General features: G+C 37.6%; 1 protein-coding gene across 1 annotated transcript; it reads right to left on the bottom strand.

Annotated features, from left to right (window-relative positions):
- Positions 1-242: 242 nt before the first annotated feature.
- On the bottom strand, positions 243-17,813 carry slc25a36b (solute carrier family 25 member 36b). Its single transcript, XM_081370759.1, has 7 exons — positions 17,420-17,813; positions 14,692-14,841; positions 10,617-10,694; positions 5,456-5,556; positions 3,910-3,976; positions 3,464-3,753; positions 243-1,834 (listed from the first exon to the last, which is right to left on the bottom strand). The coding sequence occupies exons 1-7, from the start codon at positions 17,458-17,460 to the stop codon at positions 1,641-1,643; spliced, it is 921 nt and encodes a 306-aa protein (XP_081226885.1). The 5' UTR covers positions 17,461-17,813; the 3' UTR covers positions 243-1,640.
- Between the last annotated feature and the right edge of the window lie 2,660 nt (positions 17,814-20,473).

Genomic DNA, 20,473 nt, shown 5'->3' with positions numbered 1-20,473 from the left:
ACCCAAAATAGACATGTCCTTTCTTTGTTTTATCATATGCATTTATTTTTCCTTAAGATCAACGGCTGAATATTAATAATGAACAGTGACAACAGAGCAGGCAATTTCACCTTTCACACCAAATTGACTGTAAACGACAACGAAACACTGAAGAAAAAATAATAATAATAAAAAAAAAAAATCAAACACTGGAATCATAAAGGCATAAAAGAGATACAAAACTGCATCATAAAGAGAAAACATGAGTTTTGACAGCTTGACTTTATTTTAATGTGTTTTCCCTTTGTCCACACAGCAAAAACATTTTGTTTTGTTTTCCTGAAAAAAGATCTAAAACACACTTAAAACAAGATCAATTCACTTGAAATTATGAAACAAAAGACATTTTCAGTAAATATAATATACACTGAATTGTTTTTGTCTCAACTCATTGTGGAAAATATCTTTTTTTTTGTTGTCAAGAATAAATCTCAAATAAATTAAGTTTTTGCCTATCATTATTAAATATGAATACAATAATAATAAATTCAATATTGTCTGAAAAAGTCTAAAAAATCGAATGCAATTCTGCTTTTCGAGTTAATGGATCTTGTTCAAAGGATTTCTAGGAATCTTTACGGCAAAACAAGGCAAAAAATGCAAATGTTTTCTTTTTCAACATGAGCAGCCACAAACTCTCTTGTTTTGTGCTCTGTGTGTGTGTGTGTGTGCGCTTGGGATGGCGGCACAACATGTCCACCAAAAAATAAACTTATTTTGTGTTACAGTGCAGTGCCTTTTTTTTTTTTTTTTGCATAATACTTCATTCTTTTTTACAAATGTAAATAATTATTCCTCCTTTCTTTAGTAATTTTTCTGCTGAGTACATATATTTATTAAAGATTTTTTTTGTGCTAACAACCTACTTTGGCTGCAATGATTGTTACATTCCTGTGTTAAAGTCAAACATGGGAAGCAAACACACGATAACCTGTATAAACACACAAATATGACACTGAGACTAGCACACACTCACCTGTACAGTGTCAAAACGACAAAACACTCTCAGACATTTTTTTTTTCTTTTGCAGGTCCACGTACATGTGTGCGCATAGTGTCAGGTATGTGATTCTATGTAGGATCTTCCTGCTTTTGCACTGCATGGTGTAAGAGCAACCCGATTGGCTGTTTCCAGACAGGAAGTGAGCCTCTGTTTGGATCCTCTTCGATATCTTTCCAGCTCAATGCTTGATAAAATCCCTTGAAGCTTTGATCACCATCATAGTACAACAAAGTGGCGGACAAAACCCTCAATGACCTTCTCTAACAGAACCAAACTGCTAAAACCACATTCAAGATCAATCTGACGTGAAGTGCTGTTTGAGATGGAAAGCCAAACTCTGACGGGGTTAAAGGTGAACTGGTGCTGATGTCAACGTAACACACTGCCATCTTTAGTCAGGTATGTCAAGGCTTTTTAGCAGCAGCATCATTTTAAAGAACATTAAAAGAGGGAAAGGGAAGGAAAAGCTTCTTTCTAGACACCACCTTTTCAGTCATTACCCTGTTTCTCCTAACACCTTCCTCCCAGAACACACACCATTTGACAAGGTGAATAAAACCACATAACGTTCTGTCCACGAGGCACCTCGGGTCGAAGGTTAGCCATCGAGCAGGTAGACGACGAACTCGTAGGTGCACATCATGATGGCCGTGTTGGGGATCTGTCGGACCAGGTGTGTGGTGAGTCCTCGGTAAAGAGCTCGATAGCTTTCCTCTCTGATCACTAGGTTGAGACTCTGGAAGAACGCGCGGTACTTGTTTCCCTCTTCCCTTAGCCGCGTACGGATGACCTCTGCAGAACCGAACAGAGAGAAACAAAACTACTCAGAATTGGTTTCAAACCATGTGCACAGCATGAAGTCTTTTTGTTTTACTTTATATATACCATTCAAGAGTTGGGGGCTGGTAATATTTTTCAAAATGTTTTTGAAAGAAGTCTCTTCTGCTCACCAAGGCTGCATTTATTTGATTAAAAATACATTAAAAACACAAATAATGTTAAATATTACTACCATTTAAAATAACTGTTTTCCATTTAAATATACTTTAATATGTAGTTTATTCTTGTGATGCTACGCTGAATTACGCCAGTGTCACATGATCCTTCAGAAATCATTCTAATATGATGATTTGCTGCTCAATAAACATTTCTTATTATTATCAATGTTGAAAACAGTTGTGCTGCTTAATATATTTGTGGAAACTGAGATCCATGTTTTCCAGGATTCTTTGATGAATAGAAAGTTCAAAAGAACAGCAATAGTTTTTTTCCTAAAATTATAAATGTGTTTACGGTCACTTTTGATCAATTTAATGGATCCTTGCTGAATAAAAGTGTTAATTCCTCTTTAAAAAACGTTTGAACAGAAGTATGCGTCACATTAATGAGGTAAAATAGGTTGTGAATGAAGTCTCTGGTGTCCCCAGAATGTCTGAAATATCAGCTTAAAATACCCAACATCATTTATTATAGCTTGCCAAATTTGCCCCTATTTGGGTGTGAGCAAAAACATACTTTTTTTGTGTGTCCCTTTAAATGTAAATTAACTGCTGCTCCCCGCCCCCTTTCCAGAAGAGGGCGGAGCCTATATAGCTTGTGTTTCAGATACTCCGGGAATAATAAAACTGGAGAATCTCACGCAGCCAAAATGTCAGAAACTGTCAGTAATGTTGTTCAGCTTTACATGTTCAAACCGGAGTCGGAAACTGATGGAGAGACTCAGGAAGAAGTTGCAACTTTTAGAATGCAACTGGACGTTTCTGAATGGTTAGTCAGTGGATAAATGTATGTAGTTGTGGAGTTAAGTTGATTCAACTCATCGACTAGCATGTACAGTCATGTTAATCTAAAAATCTTTTAGAAACAACTTTTGTGCAAATCCAGCGTTGAACTGACCCTCATTTGTGAAGCAGTCCGACGAAAAATGATTTTCGCAAATATATCACACTTTAACGACTTTCTTCAGCACATTTCCTTCATAAATGAAATTCAACCACAGTGTCCTCAGTGGCTCAGATGCAGGGAGTCTATGGAGACTCTTATGTTTGCTGGTACATCCAATAACAGAACATTTGTAATGTTTTTTGGCACAGACATTGTATATCTCCAGCGGCTACAGCGAGGAAACAGAAATGGCTCACTCAGGGCGGGACCTATGCTAATAGGGCAGATCGTCACCAGTTGTGGGCGGGGCTTATTCTTACATAAATCTGGAAGCGCTCGTTTGGAGAGACTGTTTATGATTTATGGGGATTATAAAAAAAAAGGAGTGAATGGATTTTATCATTATATGCTGGTTGTTTACACACACTGTGGACACATGTTCAAACACCTTATAAAAGTGAATTTTGCATAATAGGTCCCCTTTAAAATCATACAGTGCTCTGATGGGAAAATACACATGCAGCTTGACATGCTCACCGTGTGGATAGGCTATCGATGTGGCGCAGGTCTTGGAGGTTGCGGCTGCCAGCATCATGCCCACAAAGTCAGAAGCGTCCTTGGCTGTGTCCTCATGCTCATCCATGTGTGTCGCTGCTTTAGCCTCTAAAAGACGCCGTTTGATGCTTTCATAGATCACAAAGTGGATCACAGTCTCTGAGATTCCCGCGTAGGATGCAGACATGCCGCGGTAAAACCCACGTAGGCCGTCCGTCTGATATACGCGCCGCACACACTCAAACGCATTCATACGACGCTCCCCACGGTTCCTGTGCAGAATAACACATGCTTTATTGAGTGAAGAACAATGGGATCAAGCACTAGTTCATGTTAAAACCATTATCTTGGACTAAGAAATCAGTCACTAAGGATATTAATCAAACAATCTACTTCCAACTCACTTCCACATATCTGTTGGCATTTACCTGGCATCCAGTTGTAGACGTGTCTTAATCAACCAAATTGGGTTTGTTGCCGTTATTGCCGTGAACCCTGGAAAGATTAAGGTGAAATTTGAAAGATGAAAATGATAGTTTCTGTTTTGTACCAAACTTTATTTATCTTAATTTACTGTTGTATGTTGAACAGAGGATGATGTTAAAGCCAAATGGGAAAACCTACGAGATACAAACAGGAGGAAAAATGTATTGTCGGACAGCGCCACCTATTGTGCAGGAGTGAATTAGCCGAAGGCAATCAATTGTTTTGCGTTCAGTGTGAAAGCTCCGTTCGTCAGCAATTCGCTTAGCTTTATTACATCATGCTCGGTGTGAAAGGGCCTTACATCGGTTTCACACATACTCCGTTTGCAGTGGGTATGCGGTGCGTATTTTCTTCCGTACCCATGTTAACAGGTTAGAGCTTTCACACTGCACGCGGTTGCAGTCCGTCGATCCGTTCCAGTTGCGGTACCTATACAGCAGTGCAGAGATCGTTTCCGCACCGAGTCTATTTTTGCTGTGCTGCAAACGCTGAATTAAAGTGACAGAGCATGTTTCGTTGTCAAATTTAACACAAATTGACATGAAAATGTAGTAATTTCATCATAAATGCATTTAATTAAATAAAATGTAGTAATCTCACCATAAATGCATTTAATTAAATACTTTTTTTTTTTTCACAGTCATCTTTTTACTTTAAGAACGGGGTAAAGCAAGGAAAACTACAATTTACCTCAACAAGGCGACATAATGAACAACACTCGTCTCATTCGTGGAGGTGGAAAAACAAGTTCTTTGTGACATGCAAGATTTATTGTATTAAAATTTAAATGCAAAAGAAAAGGCATGAGAGTTGGCTGTTCTTGTCAATTTTAAGTTTTAATTTAAAATATTTGTGATTTTATCTACTTGATCTACTAAATACAAGTAGGAGTAATGCATGGAATAATAGGCCTACGTTGTTTAAATTGTGTTTAAACGTGCATACGTCCATTAAAGAGTGTATATGTGTACAAAGAGAATCGCAATGCTGACAAAACTTTTTTTTAATAAAAGTTACTGCATAACTTCTGGATTTGAAATAAAAATAGTAAGTGTGTGTTTGTGGTACAGCCGCGGATCAGTTACGCACTGCAAACGCAGCATATAGCACTATAGCGCGTGCTGCTCCTGCACCACATACGCACTGCAAACGGAGTATGTGTGAAACGTGCGTTAAAGGTGTAAGAAAACTCTAGCATATGTGCTCAGAGTAATCTAAATCCTCCTTGACAAAAGTCCAGGTGACAGGTGAGAAGAGACAACACACACGCTCTCTTCTGGCCATCTGCCGGATCTGTGACATTTACTGGCATGATACTTAGAGATAAAGCATGAAACATAAGAGAAAAGTTGCAATTCAAATCTGCTAGACGCATCTACACGTGCGATTAAGCATCAAATGGGTTAAAGTGTTAAGCGTTCCCTATTCTGAGCCCATCAGGAACAGGGACGTAGTTGAATTACATGGTCAAAATATAATGGAAGTTACCTGCGATCCCAGCAGACGTCATGTGCACCTGCGTGGAGTCTGGCTCAAACACACAGTTCAGTCTCTCCTTTGTGCTGGAATAGGCTGCGAAGTAGATGGCCCTGAAAACACAGCAGGACAGGACACAAATGAGTAATAACACACAACCTAACCTACACAAAAACAAGACTGGTCAGACTGGTTTTGGCCACTTGGTTGACAACCAAATAAACCAGCTGAATACCACCTGGCCAGACAGGGAGACTAACTAAACCAGCTAAGACAAGCAAACCATTCTGGCTGTTTTAAGATGTTCTTTGCAGCAGGGAAGCTGGTCATAATCTGGTCCAAACCGGTCATTATCTGCAGCAAAACAACCTCATACTTGTTGGAACAAGCTGTTTGGTAACCAGCTTATTTCCAGCTTAGAATAGCTAGAAACAATCTACTGTGTTATAAACACAACTACCAAAGCCATGCTTGATTTTTCAAAAGAATAAATGAAATGCAGTCAAATCTTATAATGCACCATCATTCTTATTGCACAACGTATAGCATAGTTTAAATTTATACGTTTATATTTCTTCTCATAGTCTTGAATTTGCACATTGTTCGGAGAAAACATTGGACAGTATGTTATTGTTCAATAAACTTTTTCCAATAAGTTACAGAAATCTGATTAACATCATCTTGACCACTGGGAGACTAACTGAACCAGCTAAGACGAGCAAACCATTTAGGTTGGCTTAAGATGTTACTGGATGTTATTGACTAACTGGCCTAAGTCAGTCATTGTCTGCAACAAACCATCCTCGTAATAGTTTAAGGCATGTTTTGAAACAAGCTGGCTGGACAACCAATAAATCACCAGCTCATTTCCAGCTTAGTCCAGCTATAAAGCATTTACCATGTTCCAAACACAACTACTAAAGCAAAGCTTGATTTTTCAAAGCGATATATGCAATGCTGCCAAATCGTTTAATGCAACATGGTTTTCACGATACTGGAATTTCCTACTTTGATACGATACCTTTAAAAAACAGTGATATTCGATACTATTTACAATACCAGAAATGAAAGTAATAAAATGTAAAATAACACTGGATATTTTTCATTGTAAAAATTAAATACAGATTAATTTTTACAATTAAAGTTACAAAAGTTATTCAGCCAAGAGCAGCAGAAGGTTTATTAGGCTGCTGTTACTTTAAAGCTACACTGTGTAACTTTTTTAGTTGATTCTTAGCAAAAAACACTTAGTTCTTTCAAAAATATATGTGCTCATTAATGTATATTTACTTCTTTCAAGTAATAAAGTATTCTCTTAAGTTTATAATCTGCCATTGAAAGTACATACGGGTGAGGGGTTCGAATGCCGGTCGCCATGTTGCCCCTCCATCTTGAAACTACATTAGCCAAAGAGGGACATGCCTGTAAATTCAAGCTTCGCCTTTTGCGTTTTTCACTCAGTGACACAGAGACGAATGCGAGGGGGAGATTACTCGCGAGTGCCGGTGTCGTGCCGAATTTTGACTCCTGCCAAATTATTACCCCCCTAGTATTGGTAGGTTTAGGATTAGTTGTGGGGGAGGGGTTAGGATTAGGGGTGGGGTTAGGATTAGGCAATCGGTACTGACTTCAACGAGGGGGGTAATAATTTGGCAGGGGGTCAAAATTCGGCACAACACCGGCAGATTTGAAAGATAGTGTGGTGTGTGTGTGTGTGTGTGTGTGTGTGCGTGCGTACTCACATTTGAAAGAGAGAATTAAAAAGTCAACGCGACAGTAGGGGTGTGCCGGTTTCAGAATTGGTGATGACGGTTATGACGTGAGTCAAATGTGACGGTTCGTAACATAACCGTCGTAGTCGTCGCGGGGGGAGCAGACACTGATTAACTACATGATCGCCTAAATTAAAATAAAACAAAATAAATATTTGTGTAGTGATCAATGTTGTTATCGATAGAGATACGCGGATGGGGTATTATTTTATCCGCAACCGCATCACAAAACTCATCATCCGCACCAACGTTTTTTGACCAAATTTCAAAGCCGGTCTATGGACGATGCAATGCTTTGCTGATGCGAGCCACAAGAAAGCCCTTGTCTGTTCTAGAAAGGATGCAGCAAAGCTATTTAATGCTAATGTATGAGGCATAGGCCCAGCTGAGTTTCATTCATTTACTATGAGATGCGCTCTAGTTTACAATGCAATGCAAGTGAACGTGGCGCTTCGCGCGCCTCCATGTCACGGTTATTTATTGTCTGCTATATTTGCTTTTTATTTATTAAATACATGCAATTGGTTGATGAAACATTTATTAAAATGAAGATACAATTTGTACAAAACGAAATTCGCTTTAAAGAAAGGCTTTCTACAAAGCAAAACTTAATGAAGTGGTAAAAATCATGTCTGACGATTTACAAAACAAAACTTGATTAAGTGGTAAAAACCATGTCTCCCGATATATTGCGCATCTTATGATCCTCTCTTTTATTACAATTGTTTTTGAGCTAAAATGTAACACATCATATAGGCTATATACACACTGTATATGTTTCTTTTATCAAACATGTTTGGGGCCAGTCAAGGGGTAATTAAACTGCACGATCAGTTATCGATAATGATACGTTGTTTATTATTGTAAATGTTTATTGCTAATGTTTATTATTGCAAATGTTTTTCATTTGTTTAATAAATCTCATAATGATGGCACATCACTATATCATAGCTTTTATTTCTATCTCAAATGATTGGCGGTCGGTCAGGGGGTACTTGGCAAAGAATCAAATACAGTTGCAAACGACGTAGACCATTAATAACACAGACTGTTAACAATTGTTTTTAATTAGTTTTTAAACATTCTCTATGATAAAAAATGTTTGTAAAAAATATTTTAATAACACGGTTTTGGCGGTTCTAATGACGGTGTTCAACTATAACCGTCGGTCTCACGGTTATATACTAACCGTCACACCCCTACGCGACAGACAAATAAGCAAGACCACAGTCAATATTGGAGTAACTTTTCCCAGATGGGAAGAGCTCATGAGGAGAAAAGATTTTAAAACGGACGCCGAGGTTGCCTGCTTTCTTCTCGACAGGTAATTCAGCCTGTTGTAATTAATTTGTGTAAATTCGAAGTTTTATAGTTGCTTGTCTAACCATAGCATGGTTGTGCATAACGCCAGAACGACCTCTAGTATAACTTCATCCTCGCATCAATAGTGAAAAAGTATTGTTTACCTTGTAACATAAATCTGTGCTGCGACGGATCACGGGTGATGAATAGTTTTAAAGGCGCAATTTTTTGAGCTATATAAAAAAAGGACACTGTAAATTTTAGTTATTTTTAATTGCTTTTACTTTGTACACATTGTAACGTTAGCCTAATCTGATTATGCTGGGATAGCCGATTCCAAGGGTGACGTTTACCTCCTGACATCTGTCCTGTAGTTTTATTCATTTTAGACATATTGTTTATTATTGTCATGGACGAAGTCGATAACTGGAAGCCATGTTAATCTTGGAATAATACGGCCACCGTAGGAGTTAAAACGCCCTCGGAATTGAGAGGAACAGAAACTAATATTCACTGGGTAGTCATATACAATTTCACTGCTAGATGGGGGTAAAACTCACACAGTGTAGCTTTAAGAGTTTATGCACAGATCCAATATACTGTTACACAACACGCGTTCCTCTGAACTATTTACGTTTCAAAACTGACTATATTTATCTGAATACTCGGCATGATTGGCATTTTGACATAATTCTGTATGTATTAAACTGTTTAAGCGCAATAAGCCACAAAAAAACAACTAAATTTGGTATTCGCAAGCTGTTTGAGAGCGCCACTTATATAGATCAGTGGTGCGCAAGCTTTTGGTGGGAGCGCGAAACCTGCGGGAATGTCTAAAATTATGCACAATATAAACACTATTCTGTTCAGCTGTTATCGCTGTATCGATATACTGCCGAAAAAGAGTCATGGGAGAGTTTCAGATATTTCAGTATCGATACATATCCAAATATCAATATTTTTGACAACACTAATGCAGCATATACCCACCTTTCTGAAAACACCCATTGTGCGACAATGATGCCTGCGTAAGCAGCTCACAGAGACAATCTGTTCCTCGCAAACCCCCACATGTAATCCCAAATGTGCACATGCAGTTCCTGAAGCTGTTAACTGAAGCATGGTGACCACTCCAACATTAAACACTCTCCACACGCTCTGCAACTAATCTCAAGTTCAATCTCACCTTCCTGTCCACTTAACACACACGTTTACATAACGTTAAGTAACAGGCCCAGCATCAGTAGTCACAGATTTGTCACGCGTGCCTCATTGGATAAACGCTTTATCCTGAACGTATGCACGTCAAACATCTGTTCAAACAGATGCTAAATGTTGAAACCACCATTTATCATGTCCGCTCATTTATTTAATTGCTCTTTAAGCTGTGCTGTTCTTCTTAGAGCAGTTTGTGGGTTGTTACACCTTGGCTGAAGGCACGTTTGGATCTGTTTATAGGCTTCATTGTTCCAGAAAACCTCGAAAATGCTGGAGTGGCGAAAAAGTGCAGGGCCTGGCTTAATCGACAAGTGTTAACTGATGTTTAATGGCCTGTTTAATGGCCTGGAAAACACATGCATGTTATCTTTATGTTGATGATAATTTCAGTTGTATTGTTCAGTACATTAAAAACTGCACTGTTTGTTTAGAATTACAATGGATTTAGTATGCACTTTTCGAGCCTTAAAGAGACAGTTCACCCAAAACTGACTTTCTTCTGTGGAACACAAATCATTCTTCAAAATATATTTTGTGTTCTACAAAAGAAAAGTCATACAGAACATGATGAATGACAGCACTTTGTGTGAACTATCCCTTTAATTGGGATTTAGACACCCTGTAATTTGCACCCTGCCAGGTTGATATGAACATGGTGTACTTGACCTGTAAAATTGCCCAAAACTGATCGCTGTATCAGTGTGTATTACAAGCCCTGCAAATTTGCAGCTTTACCGGTTGAGCAGGGATTGCATCAGTCACTGCATATTAAAATGACTGTGTTTTCATTATGCAGAGTTCAGGATTACATACTCTTACTGTACATACACTCATGGCACTGACATGGAGGTGTTTAACTGTATGAATAAACAAACACTTACCGTGAAGGAGCCACTCCGATTAGATTGGGTCCCAGGCCTCGAAATAAAGAACGAGGCCCTTCCTTCTCAAGAATTAATCTGAGACAGAGAGAGAGTGAAACACATCAAAAGAAGCACAAGACAAACATACCAGAATTACACTTTTGTACTGAAAGGCTTTATGAACACTATAAACACAGTCTGGTATTAGTAAAAACATGTAATGTGGTTCCTGAGAAATGTCTGGGGGCTGAGGTGGAATATATGTTTCATATTTTACTCCAAAATCAAAAGAAAGCATTATATTGTAAATGAATCCCATTTTAAGAACATTTGATATTTTTTTCAATGTGACATTCATTGTGATATTTTCATAAGTATTTCAAACAAATTGATAACCAAATTATCATGCAAAAATAATAACACAATATTTTGTTCTTTTTCATTTAAAGATTATAATAATAAAAAAAAAAAACAACAACATTGTATCCAGACAGCAGGGCTCCAGACTAACTTTGTTTACAATGAGCACTGTAAGGAAACAGTGAACGCTAAGGAAATAATAAAATGCAAATACCCATGTAAGTGATTGTAATTGGGCATAGATGGGATAGCGAAATAAAAAGACTTAGCTTAGACTATTATCAATGCTTTCATTCGAAGGCCATGCGTCCAATCAAAGTCTACAGTAATTTGATGCAATTTCAGGTGTCAAAAAGCCAAAATAGACAGATGCCAACATGTCAGAATCATTTACTCAATGTATTACTTTAATAAACGAGACCAAAGTATCTCTGCATGTCTTTGTGTTTACTATTTTAGTATCTCTCTGTGATGTATAACCCAAGTTAAACAGAGAGGACAAGGGCCCTGTTCTCAGAAGCAGTCAGTCAGACACACACACACACACTCTTCATCCGAGAGCCAAGCACCAGGACGCAGCGTTTTAGTGTGAGGGCAGCGATTGGTTGGGTAAGGGGGAGTGAAAACCACTGTGAACAGTTTCATTATTAAGAAAACAGAAAGAAAAGAGGCAAAGAGAGGGGATTATAGACTTTATGCAATATGCACTGTGTGTGCAAACTGTAGTTCTGCCTGGGTAATGTATATACTTATATGTTTCATACATGGAACTGACCATGATGACAGAACTAAAATAAACAAATTCCTAAATGCCAAACCAATGATCCCGATTTTGTCTCGTCTTCTGACCTTATTTAGTCACATTTACTAGTGAAGTGAAGAAATATGACCACATTTTTGGAAAAGAGACAACAGAAAGGGGGCGTCTCCTCTGGCACTCGGTTTTAGGCCCACAAACCATAGAGCAAATGTTTGCAAAACACTGAGCTAATGCGACGCAGACTCAACGTTTCCACAACGCAGATGTAACATTCGCACTATTCCAGTACAGGGCGTTGCCTGTTTCCCGAACTAAAACCGCCATGTTAAATCAGATGAGTAAACATTTTACTTTACCAAGCTAAAACAGCATAGACACACATATATCTGATATGTTATGGACAAATGTGGAATTAAATATACATACCCTGGTGCTACTGAATAATATACCACAGTATGGCACTCCACTGTAGTGTTGTCAAAAGTACCGACTTCAATGCCAAGAAAAATGTGACGCTTTGAGCACTGTTGAGCGAAATCGTAAACACCTCTGATTGCCCATCCACGCACTCATCGGATATGTCTGTGATTAGCTACAATGATCAGCGCTTCAAAAACATGTTTGACAGGCAGTGTCGCACGGACAAGAAAAATAATTATATTTTGTTAGTGTGTAGAATTAACCCTTTAAACTCATACCTCGGGTCTTTAGTGACCCGGGATATCCTTCACTACCCTCCTCCTCATTCATTTTTTTTAATTTAGACATCAAATTCCTCAATCAATTCAGTATAAACAATATAACAAAAAAAATATTATTAATAATAATACAAAAATTATGTATCTCATTAATTTTTTGGGCATTGGGTCGCTAACAACCCACGGTGTGTAACAGTGTAAGTATATTTTTTTCTGCACAACAATAATTGAATCTTTGATGACTGAATAAGTGCAATTCACCTTTATTCTACAAGATGGTACTGATGAAGTGATTTTTCTAGGGCTGTAACGATTCCTCGATTAAAGTCGAGTACTCGATTTTTAAAAATCCTCGATTGCAATTTACCCGTGTCGAGTAACCGGCAAAATACCGGAAGTGGCGCGTTCCACAGACGAGAATCCATGAACTGCATTATTACACCGTTTTCTAAGGCTACGCGGTATATTTACAATCATAATATTGTGAAATCAGTTAAATAAATCAGTTTAACTGGCTTTGATTCAGTTAAAAAAATATATGCGCTGTTTTTTTTTTTCTCCCACAGAGAAGCACGACGCTTTAATTATTTACATGCGTGCAGATTGTGTTAAAGTACCTCAGCTCCGTTCACAGTAAATGCTGCTCCACACACACTCAGTCTCTGCATGTGCTGTTTGTTTAGGTTTTTTCCAATAATGTGCATTTGGGAACGCAAAACATCGGACGCGTGTTTCATAGTTGCAATGTCATAATTTATGCGTGGAGAATCTCGGGTTTCTCAAACTCCATCTCTGCGTGCAGTGAGTTTGTGTGGCTTATATCGTTCATCTGCACGCAGTGTGCGCCGTTTCACAAGATTCGAAACGCAGCTCATTTATAAATCTACGTCAAAACAGGAGACCACATAAGTATGTTTCTGAATATATTCAGAAATACATTCGCATATATTCTCATATGCGAATTGTTGTTCATCGCAATTTCAAAATAAAAGTTTAACCCTTGCACTGAGCTTGCATGTTTTGACATGCACATGTTCTTGTTTAAAAAATTACAGCGACTGTTGCATTTCTATCGTCCAGAAGTGACCAAATATGAAAGATTAAGTTGACATTTGAATTAAATGTAATGTTTATTAGTTATCATATATTTTACATGCTGTATTTTTAGTGTTGTTCAATAAAACCCATATGATTATTTTGATACTTTATTTGAACCAATAATTATTGCTTGTTATTATATATTTGGTTAACACTTTACAATAAGGCTCATTAGTTAATGTATTAACCAACATGAACTAACAATGAACAATAGCTACATTTCCAACTGTAACATTTGTTCATACAAATACAGCTGTTCATTGCTTGTTCATGTTAGTTCACTACATTAATGTTAACAAATACAACCTTTAATTTTAATAATGTATTAGTAAATGCTGAAATTAACATGAACTAAGATTAATAAATGCTGTAGAAGTATTTTTCATTCTTAGTAGGCCTATGTTAACTAAGGTAGTTAACTAATGTTAACTAATGAACCATATTGTAAAGTGTTACCTATTTGTGTTTAAGTCATTTTAAAGGCTGTTGTTCACTTGGATCTATTTTTATTACCACAATTTTTTATCCGATTACTCGATTAATCGATGGAATAATCAGTAGAATACTCGATTACTAAAATAATCGATAGCTACAGCCCTAGATTTTTCACTCATAGTTACTGCAGGCAGAAAACAAAAGAATAGGAAGTATCATCAGCAAAACTTGAAATAACTCAGCGATTTACTGCAGAGTTGGCTCAGCGATTTACTACTTGTACTGAATGCAATCAAATATTAGAGTCACTGTCACTTAATGGTGGATCTGCTGAAGAAGCTGTCAGCGATCAACATATTGATTTTGAAGATGTTGAAAATTATAGTTTTGAGAATATGATTGAAATTGCGAATATGAGCCAAATGCAAAATGTACAGGGAAATGAGCTCTGACGAGGACAGTGATGGTATATAACTCAAACTGCTCAAACTGAACCCGTCCAATCTCCAAAAGGTAACAAAATATGCTTTATATATTCTTCTGTAATTGTTCCTATAATTTTAGGAGAGTTTTATATTATCGCGCAGGTAGAGATGCATCCGTGTTAGTTATAGATCCGGGTCGCTAAAGACCCGAATATGTAATAATGATTGGCGAAACATTCATGCATTTAAGGGTTAAAGAAGAAAATGTATATGCACTAAAGAAAGTGCAAAAGGGTTTAACTTGTTGACATGTGTACCTGAGGCAGTGAAGGGGCCCTGGAGGGGCCACACGTGCCATGCTGGCTCCATTAACTGTGCAGATGCAGAGCGTTACTGAGGAAGACTGAAGCCTCGTCTTCACCACTTCTAATGGACACGTCAGGATCGCACCTACTGTGCCTCCACATCTGAGAGAAACAGAGAGTCAAAGACAGAAATACAATGAAAAAAAGAGACACCACAACTTGATTTTTTATTTCTGCACAGAAAATCATAATAATCAATTAAAAGAAACCAAGTTGGAAAAAACAGTCCAATTTCTATCAATACCAGTTGAAAGCTTGACCGCACATTGTGGGTCAGTCATGCAATAACTTCTTATCTGAAAAAGCCACGTGACTTCAGTCAAACATCACAACACAGATTTAGAGGAAAACTAGGGCGATAGAATTTCAACTCTAATGTGAAAGGTGAGTTGCCCTTAATCGTCTCCAAAAATTGCGCTCGTGCCGGGAGATGTGGGTCAGCAAACACAGTAACCCAAACCAACAGCCATGTGCCGGGAACAACCTGATATCAGGATTTTCCGATGGAAAAACGGCATCAACGTGAGGGTTTGATACATGTGATACGAATCTAAAGCTACAGCTACAGAAATGTTATTAAGGAACAGTTTATAATAATAAACCAAACAAAGGTGCAATTTATGTTAGATATCATATAATACCATGGTACTTTTGATTGCCATTCTCATATACCAAGACACTTTAAGGTACTTAAAAATACTATGGTATTGCCATCATGTGCAAAAACAGTTAAACATGAGTATGTGCGAACAAAAGATGCCAGTTCTTTGACAGGCTCATCATGTACTGTTAATGAGTGCCAGTCAATAGTCCTATTTCAAACTCTGTGCCAGTTTATCTGAGGACAGATATATTTATAGCACACGCTACAATCACTATATGAGAATATCCATGCCAGGCTTGATGATTCCCTCATGCCAGTAAGTTCAACAAAACAAGCTACCGTAACAGATCAGTCCCCCGAAACTACAACTGTCACTTATAAAAACCCATTCTTGCTATTAAAGTATTAAATACAGAATAAAGATTAAAACTGTCTATTTTAATTTCTTACTTTTTACAATCTGGAATGTCTGGAAATTTAAATACTAAGAACACAAATATCTTGAGGTTTCTCTCTCTATATAGACAGTAATATAAACATCAGTGTGGCTGAATTCAAGATCTTTTGAGGTGATGGTGCTAAATTATTCATAGTCTGCTGCACACCACAACACATCGTTTATATTTAGGCATGTTTGTACTTGTTGATTTTCTGCCTGATTCAGTATCAAGCTGAGAGTCTGGTCTCTAATAGGCTACTAGGATTCACTCGGTGAAATGAAGGTGTTGAAAGTCATTTTGAAAGCATCTATCATCCCTGAATGACATTATGACAGCGGCCAGTTCCTCTGTTACAACAGATTTATTCTTCCTGTAAAAATGCAAACATTATTGGCAATCAGACCTCTTTTACTGTTTATGTACATTAAGTGTGTACATGTATTTATATTATATGGAATAAAAACATTAATGTAAACTATACTGCATCAAACTATGTTCAAATATTCATCAAGTTTCCTTAAAAAAAAAAGATCTGATAACAGCTTTAATTGAGCTGAGCTTCAAGTGCATTTTGGAATAATATTAAGTGAAGAGACAATAATGACATTTTTTCAGTTGTTGGAAACATTTGTGTAAGATTTTGACTTAATAAACCCAAGAAGTTAACTTAATTAACAGTAACACATTAGTTTTAGGGTCTAATTCTCACTGTTACTTATTAGCATGCATATTAACAGATATTGGCTGTTTATTATTACTTATAAAGCACAAATTAATGCCTTATTCTGCATTATCATATTCTTCATCCTTAATCCTAATACCTAAAATGAACAACTACCTTACTAACTATTAATAAGCAGTATTTAGGAGTTTATTAAGGCAAGCATAGTTAATAGTGAGTTCGTGAACCCTAATCTAAAGTGTGACCTGCTTACCTTAACAGAAATAGATTGTTTATGAAATAAAATACTAAATAATCACTCATTTGGTTAATGACACAAATCTAAATTGATCTTCAAACTCTCAATCTGTCGGATTTTCCATCGCTTCTCAATTCCATCAAAACCAAACAACAACTCCCTTGTTTTCTAAAATGGTTGGTGTGACGGTACAGCAGCAAATGGTACAGTAATTATTTTTTTATAAAATAAACTAACCCACACATACATATCAAATGAACAGACTTTCCTTAATTTTAACACATGACACTCAAAGGGGAAATTAGGAAGTCTTGGCAAAACTCCAACACACAATAAAAAAAATGGCAAGCTTTCATAACAACAAACTTCGCAAGTTTCACAACAAACTTTCAAAAACGAGAAAAGGTCATTTATTAGACACAATGGCTGTTTTACAAAGCATTTTCACAAAAAACAAGAATATAAATATTATATAAAATAAATTTAACAGTAATATATATATATATAATATATATATATATTATATATATAAATAATGTACAGTATAACATTAATTGTATAAATTTAAATAAAACTATAATGATAACAATCAACTAGTTAGTTGTTAGTAGTATTACTACTATTGTTACAAGGCAGCCTCTATTTTAGTTTGAATCGATATGTTTGTGTAAGGTTAACTTTACGTGTCAGAGTGTTGTTGAATAAAGCTGTCTTACCCTCCAGCGAACAGATGCACCAGTGTGTCTCTCTGGCTCATCTCGGCTCATGCTCTCCGGGATCCACCGGGCTGGGCTGTAACGTTAGTGTCAAAGTCCGTGTCCGTGTGGAGCTCATGCGGGTGGGTGTGAGACTAGCCACTTTTTATACGACCTCAAAGCGTCTCAGCGCGGCTTCGCCTCCAACAAACCCCCGCTGATCGATCCACGATCAATGCTAAGGCTACTCGATAGATGGTCTGAAAGTGAGTCTGTGAGGAAGAGGTGAGCACATAGCACTGATCTGGGTCAAAATCCAAGTGGCAAGTTAGATCAGGGGTTAAAAACGTGCACGTTTGCACCGAGCGCATTCACCTTCTTCGTGTACACTCACTTCTGCGACGTAAACGCGCTCACAGTTCACTCTGTCGATCGACCAATCAGAGGGCGCACAACAGAAACGTCTATTGGTCGAGCTCAGTTTGCGTCATCAGAGCCCGCCTTCATGAAGCTTCTTTCACGTGATCATCGCCCTTTCACACACAAATGACATTCACAGGGTTACAGCTTAAGATGTAATCAAGTTAAAATAAAAATGACAATTTTGCCTGAAATAAATAAATAGCGTGTATTTTAAACCTAGTTTAAACCGCTTTGCTCTTCTTCTTCTTTTTCATTCACTCTCATTACTTTTGTATACATTTGCAACATATATTGCCTTTTTATATTTGATTCATATTAATATTAATAAAACACCTCTCAATATGGCTAGCCTTTGCACTCCTTGATCCCTGACAGTGTTTTATTTTTCTGTCATGTATTATTTTTTAATTATTATTTTTCTTTTTCTTTTCTCTCTCTCTAGAGAATTCAGTAGGCTGTATGTTATGTATCTTTTAGAGTCAAATTCAAAACGGAAAATCTTAAGCTGTACTTTGAGAGCAAACAATAAATTTGTGCACAAAACACACTCTTATGTTGACATTGTATGTTTTCCAAAACTAATTAAAGCAGAGTTTACTCTTTCCTTGGACAGCTTACAGAAAATGGACAATAAATCACAATGACATACTTGTAGGTTACTTTCGTCTGACTGGATTGCATCTGAACGGTATTAAAAAAAGTAAAGGAGTAATTATTGCGGCGATGGTGTGTGGAATGTGAATGGTTAACTTTTGTAGGTCATCATTTTATCAAAATGGTAAAGTCCTTGCACGTGACTTCAACAGAGCATAAAGACACAACTTATGCTGTAGTTCCTACCCTTCAATGAAATGAACACTAAACTGTTAACTCTAACAATTATCAGATATGTAAAATACTATTAACAAACTTACATTCAAACAAAATAATCAGTTGCAGGGAATTAACAGAGACTGTGTCTTTGTGTGTGTGTTCAAGAGAGATAAAGAAACCAAGGAAGAGACGAAGACAAAGCATTATCACATCTGTCTGTAACAGGGTGCTTCAGAAGAGTGTGTTTTAACAGGCAGAACTATATTTACAGTGATTCAATCCTCGTAGGTGTGTATGTGTGGCTTTAATTATAATTGAAGCCACATATACGCCCACAAAGATTGAATGAGTGAGACTGTCAAACATGCTTTAACTTGCAATCCTGTCATAGACTGTAAATGTGTGTGTGTGTGTGTGTGTGTGTGTGTGTGTGTGTGTGTGTGTGTGTGTGTGTGTGTGTGTGTGTGTGTGTGTGTGTGTGTGTGTGTGTGGTGTGTGTGTGTGTGTGTGTGTGTTTGTGTAAGCGTGAAAGGGTGGAAACCACTTGTTTCTTTTTTAAGTAAGAGTTAAATAGTTCAAACTGGTTTATCAAAATACTAGCCTATACTTTTGCTCTTGCAGTTCCTCATTCCCCTCAATTCCCCGACAATCTATAATTGTTCGATCTGTAATTGCTGACACATCTCCACCTTAGGCCTGAAATGAGTTCAACGGGTACAAACATGCAACAGAATATCAAAACATACCACAGCATTGATACAGAGTCATCTAGCACTGTAATGGTTCAACCAGTGACACTTTGGTTGATAGCAAGGAAAAACAATGAATAAATGCAAATAACACAGTGCAAGTAACCATGTATTGTGCGCCCTTGGATAATAAATAGGCTTACTGTTATTACCACTATACTTTAAAAATGGAGGAGTGGGTTCATCTGCAAGGATAAACATGGTTTGTTGACATGTGGTCGGCACTGCCTCAAGCATGAAACCGTCCAAACTCAAGAGACATTTAATCCTAATCAGCATCTGGGTCCTGGAGCAAAACCTGAACCCCCGTGGTTAGATCATTGATAGTTTTCAGATCAAAGTACACACACACACAGAGAGAGAGAGAGAGAGAGAGAGAGAGAGAGAGAGAGAGAGAGAGAGAGAGAGAGAGAGAGAGAGAGAGAGAGAGAGAGAGAGAGAGAGAGAGAGAGAGAGAGAGAGAGAGAGAGAGAGAGAGAGAGAGAGAGAGAGAGAGAGAGAGAGAGAGAGAGAGAGAGAGAGAGAGAGAGAGAGAGAGAGAGAGAGAGAGAGAGAGAGAGAGAGAGAGAGAGAGAGAGAGAGAGAGAGAGAGAGAGAGAGAGAGAGAGAGAGGAGAGAGAGAGAGAGAGAGAGAGAGAGAGAGAGAGAGAGAGAGAGAGAGAGAGAGAGAGAGAGAGAGAGAGAGAGAGAGAGAGAGAGAGAGAGAGAGAGAGAGAGAGAGAGAGAGAGAGAGAGAGAGAGAGAGAGAGAGAGAGAGAGAGAGAGAGAGAGAGAGAGAGAGAGAGAGAGAGAGAGAGAGAGAGAGAGAGGAGAGAGAGAGAGAGAGAGAGAGAGAGAGAGAGAGAGAGAGAGAGTCATGTATATATCATTTATATGGTTATCATTCATATTAGCTATCGAGTCAAAGTAGCCTACCATGCCATCACATAACATACCATGGTAACAACGTTTTTGACCATCTATGACCAGCAGAGGGAGCAGTAAAACTCAACAATAAATGTCTGATACACACACACACACACACAACAGAGGGTTATGTAGTTAGAGGAGCCGCAGAGAGGCTCACAGCAGGGGCTGAGGTCTGGTCGTT

This window comes from Scardinius erythrophthalmus (assembly GCF_964197995.2).
Source record: "Scardinius erythrophthalmus genome assembly, chromosome: 7".
NCBI lineage: Eukaryota > Metazoa > Chordata > Actinopteri > Cypriniformes > Leuciscidae > Scardinius > Scardinius erythrophthalmus.
This window is presented reverse-complemented; position numbering and strand designations above follow the sequence as displayed.

Coding starts and splice junctions, on each gene's coding strand:
- slc25a36b (XM_081370759.1), bottom strand. CDS start 17,460: ATGAGCCAGAGAGACACACTGGTGCATCTGTTCGCTGGAGG. Junction 14,842..17,419: donor GTGCATCTGTTCGCTGGAGG/GTAAGACAGCTT, acceptor TGTTTCTCTCAG/ATGTGGAGGCACAGTAGGTG. Junction 5,557..10,616: donor ATCGGAGTGGCTCCTTCACG/GTAAGTGTTTGT, acceptor CTGTGTTTTCAG/GGCCATCTACTTCGCAGCCT.